A 4,809-nucleotide genomic window follows, 5' to 3' on the forward strand; every position below is an offset into this window, starting at 1 on the left:
CCGCTCGCGCACCAGATTGCGAAGGGTTTCAATTCACGACGGCCACCAGCCCGTACAGTGGCAGCTGCGGTCGACCTATCGAAAGCTTTCGATAGTGTCGTCCACCCCCTCCTCCTTAGTATGATCACGGCCTCAGACCTGCGTCACAACCGCTGGCTGTGCTGCTACCTCAGAGGCAGGATCACATCCTGCCTCTATCTTAGAACGCAATCTCCCTTCAGAACAATCCATTCTGGAGTCCTCAAAGGGTCGGTCACCTCGCCGGCCCTATTCAACCACTTCATCTCGGATATACCAGTACCGGCCCCAATATTGCCTTAAATGCGGACAACCTCACCATCTTTGTGTCGTTCCGGAGGCTGACCTCTCTGGGCTTTTCCGCGGTGTCTCAGACTGGTCGGCTGCCAAGAAACTGACCGTGGCTCCAGGCAAGTCTTCCGTCACGATCTTCACCCAAGACGCTCACCAATCCCGCCTACGCCCTTCTGCAACAATCTGCAATAGCATCATCCCCATGAAAAAAAAAACTCCCAGGCGTCACCTTGGATACCCACAATACGTTTTCTCCTTATGTCAGAGCCATAACCACCAAAGCAACGGGTTCCCTACGCATCCTAAAAGTCCTGTCCGGCACCAACTGGGGCTTTTCCAAGGAGGACATTATTGCCACCTACCGGACAATTACGCGCCCAATCCACAATTACGCTGCTCCTATCTGGTACCCTGTCGTCTCACGCACTGCAATAGCAAGCCTCTAAACCATCCAAAACTCAGCCCTGAGGCTAGCCACCGGCTGCCTCAAAATGGCCCCAATCGCCCAGCTCCACCATGAGACCAGCATCCTTCCCCTGCTAACCCAACTGTATCTGACCTTTGTTCAGTTTCTCGCCAGCGCCCTTCAGCCTACCCATACTTTTTTCCACATCGCCTCTGCTCCCCTCGGAGACCGCCCCATGAAAGGCACCGTCAAGTCAGGATTCGGCCCCCTTGTAGCACTTTTCCTGGCAGATGGCATCATGCCCAACGGTGCCTATATTGCTAAACGCTCACTCCGCAGGGAGATAGCCTCCCGCGTTTCGGCGACCGCCGTTAACAACGCTGTCCTCGCAGCAGCTGCACCGCCACCGATTGCATCAGAAGAGGCCTCGCTTCCTCGCCCCCTACCGTTCGGCGCTATCCCAGCTTCGTTCGGGATACTGTAGTTCCCTGGCGTCCTACATCCTACGTCGGACGCTCCTCTAACGCTGCCTGCTCGGGGTGCGAGATCCTCTCCAGTCCGTCCAGCATCTCTTCGCCTGCCCCTCCTTCCCCACGTTCCTCAGCGTCTCCTCATTGTGGGACAGTCCCATGGAGGCGGCGGCGTTCATGGCCACCCTCCCTGCCTTCGCCTATCTCCCCTCTCTTCCTTAGTATTTGTTTGGGACGTAGCAGTCCCAGGCCGCGATGGATCGCCGCCTCTGATTATCGTTCATCCGCCCTAATTTGGACCACCTGATGCACGATGTTGTTGCTTGCTTCTCGCCGCTGGTAGTGTTGCAGGGGAGGTCAATCTGGGATTATGTCCAGGAACACGTCCAGTTGTCTCTTGAAGGTCCTTCCGGTACCTTCCCCCGGCCACCACCGGAGCCTCCACCCCGGCGGCGCAAGAAACAAAAACAACTAAGAGTAATCACCTGACGTGTCCAACTCTGATTTGCGTTGCTATCGATCTGAGTGAATGCATTATTGCGGAATCAGTCACATTCTTGCACTTTTTGGTTGCGATGATCCGCCAAGGCTGTCGAAATAGAAACAGGAATTGATGCCGCCTGTAAAATACGGGCAGGAGGCCATAAGGGTGACTGTAGCGTGCAAATACCTGGTGCCACTGAATCATTTTTGCCTCAACCTCCCAAATCTAATTACCAGCCGCTCAACTGAGTCAAGTTTTGAAATATATTCAATGAGCCTTAAGCAATGTATATACGTAACCTCATTACAGTTCGTAAGGAATAGGATTTAAGGTTAATGAAGTAGTTTTAACGATTTGCCAATAAGGATGGTGTGCAACAATCCCCATCTGAACCAAAAACAAAATTTTATATTACACAACCATCAGTTATGTTTTATTCTATTTGAGATGCACCCGTTGTAGGATTTTGGGTACCAGTTTTATATATAACACATAATTTTGACGCATTCCTTGTTTTGACTCTTTCTTCACAATATTTGCTATTGTCGCTGTCATTAGTAATGATGGTGTCAGCTTACAGGAAGGTAAATCGAGCGTATGCAACGACGTACAGCTAGTAAATTTATCATAGGAGTACAGTAGCTGTCTGTTCCTTAGATCAGTGTTATGATACGTCATTTTCCTGCTTATGCATTTCCGTTGGGCTCTCAGTCAACGAGTTTTTCTGTTCCTGGAGTCGTTGGCGAGTCTCTTTCTGGAAACGCCGTAGGGTTTGTTGTTCTTTCTTCATAGCAATCTTCTCCCTGACGCTCCCACCACGTCCTCTGCCTCGGCCACGGCCTCTGCCTCTACCGCGGCTACTCTTGAATGGTGTAACTTGATCTTCTATCAGCTTAAGAACATCAACCTGTAATTGGATCTGAAGTTATGATAAAATAAAGTAATAAATTATCAATAACATGCGTAATTTCTCGTTCTTATCAACAATTTAGATATGAATAAGAATACATGTCATTGTCCAGTAGCCTTCAGAAGAAAAATATGGGGTCAACATGAATAACTTTTGGTAGCAATAAATTGCTTTCCAACAATGACTCAACAACAACAAGTAACAAATATGAGTGTTTCAAATCAATTAAAAGATTAATCTTTCATGCCGGAATAACTTGTAAAAAGTTGTAGAGCAAATTAAAATCCTCACGTCTTCAGGGATGTGGACGTAGCGAACTTTGCGACCCATCACATAGAATTTGGACAGAAGAATAGTGTGGTTGTTGCCATCAGTTAGCCGGGCATTAGTCATCTCAATGTTCATCTTCCTGGAACAAATTAATTAACGACATTAGTTTTGATAGTTCATTTTAGGTGTCTCAATTCATATTAAATTTTCTGACTTTATTCATTAAGTTAGGAACAAGATCTCTCCTGGGAAGTGTAGAGCAGAGCAATTACCTACAATACATCTGCAGAACAATTACAATACAACAACAGAGCAAGTACTATACAACAGCAGAGCAAGTACTATACAGCAGCAGAGCAATTCCAATACAACAGCAGAGCAATTACAACACAACAGCAGAGCAAGTACTATACAACAGCAGAGCAATTACAATACAGCAGCAGAGCAATTACAATACAACAGCAGAGCAATTACAATACAACAACAGAGCAAGTACTATACAACAGCAGAGCAAGTACTATACAGCAGCAGAGCAAGTACTATACAGCAGCAGAGCAAGTACTATACAACAGCAGAGCAATTACAATACAACAGCAGAGCAAGTACTATACAACAGCAGAGCAATTACAATACAACAGCAGAGCAATCACAATACAACAGCAGAGGAATTACACTACATCAATTGAAAAATCACAGTGCAGCAGCTGCCAAAGTAATGATATTAGCAAAACTGAACAATATGCTACAGTTTTCTTGACTTAAAGAAGTAAGTATCAGGCATGAATCAACTATAATCAACCATTAGCATGGAGTGAACTCAATTAAGAAACCAATCTAGCCCTGCACACAATAACATCTAGAGTGCCTTGTTTGAGTAGTTCAATTTATTGGATGCTTGCATTGGTTTTAATTTATGGATGCACTGCATACAAATAGAATGAAGAATGATGGTGCATTATATAGTTGAAAGCACCTGATTGCAAGTTATTCATTGGTAAATTCTTATACTGGACAATGGTGTGATTGGAAAAATTATGGCTTACAAGCAACATTACCTGAAATACTGCATAATGGATTGCAGCATCTAAGGCATCACTCATTAGATATTGCAAACCTCAGTCAAAACAGTGAAAAGCATTTAAATTGACTAATAGATTTTATGTGAGCACTAATCAATAAGAAAGATGAAGCTTCAAAGACATGGATTACTCACGCATCAGCATTGGTAATAGTGCCAGTCACATAGGAGTCATTGTGGAGTTCAACAGTAGTCTCACGGCCCTGCAGTCCAATGACCACGCAAGTCAAGGTGTTCAAAACTCGATACCGTGCTCTAGCATCAAATGGCTCCATTATAATTTCACACTAGTTGTAATACAATTGACTAAATGATCATGGGGGAAGAAAACTGTTAGTGCATACTTAAAGCAGATGTATAACAAACCACTTGTATGAAACATCAGGTTCGTTGGCAAACAGCCATTATCTGTCAGTTTGTATAGTGCCTCTCTTCATATTTTAGTCAGTTATTATGATGACATACTGTTGCCGTGAGGCTTCTGATCCCTTATCACTCAACCCTCATGCCTTTTATTGCACATTTATTTGGTCACCTATTTATTTTGACATGCATTCACCTTTGTCTTTCTGTTCCATTTGTTTCAGCTGCACTAAGTGGTGACAATATGCTAAAGTAAATTCCATTAAAGCAAATTCCATTATTATAATTATCAATTCTCCAAGTGAATTCCTCATTTAACTTCAACAAGGAGTATGCTGCCAGAACTGACAGGTTTTCCTGCATCACTCTGAAGAGTGAGTATTAGTAGGGATGTATGCAATATTCTTTGGTTAATGCTCTTTAAACCTGTCCCAGTAACTATTTAATTGCTAAATATGTCTTAAGCTGAATTACTTATTATTCTCAATCAATTTTACTATGGATTCTCTAAAAATT

General features: G+C 44.1%; 1 protein-coding gene across 1 annotated transcript; it reads right to left on the reverse strand.

Annotated features, from left to right (window-relative positions):
- Positions 1-1,943: 1,943 nt before the first annotated feature.
- Positions 1,944-4,353, reverse strand: LOC108664785 (U7 snRNA-associated Sm-like protein LSm10). Its single transcript, XM_018151467.2, has 3 exons — positions 4,066-4,353; positions 2,874-2,991; positions 1,944-2,579 (listed from the first exon to the last, which is right to left on the reverse strand). Exons 1-3 carry the CDS (start codon positions 4,203-4,205, stop codon positions 2,337-2,339), a joined length of 501 nt encoding a protein of 166 aa, XP_018006956.1. The 5' UTR covers positions 4,206-4,353; the 3' UTR covers positions 1,944-2,336.
- Between the last annotated feature and the right edge of the window lie 456 nt (positions 4,354-4,809).

Source organism: Hyalella azteca, unplaced genomic scaffold, assembly GCF_000764305.2.
Source record: "Hyalella azteca isolate HAZT.00-mixed unplaced genomic scaffold, Hazt_2.0.2 contig8859, whole genome shotgun sequence".
Classification (NCBI taxonomy): Eukaryota; Metazoa; Arthropoda; class Malacostraca; order Amphipoda; family Hyalellidae; genus Hyalella; species Hyalella azteca.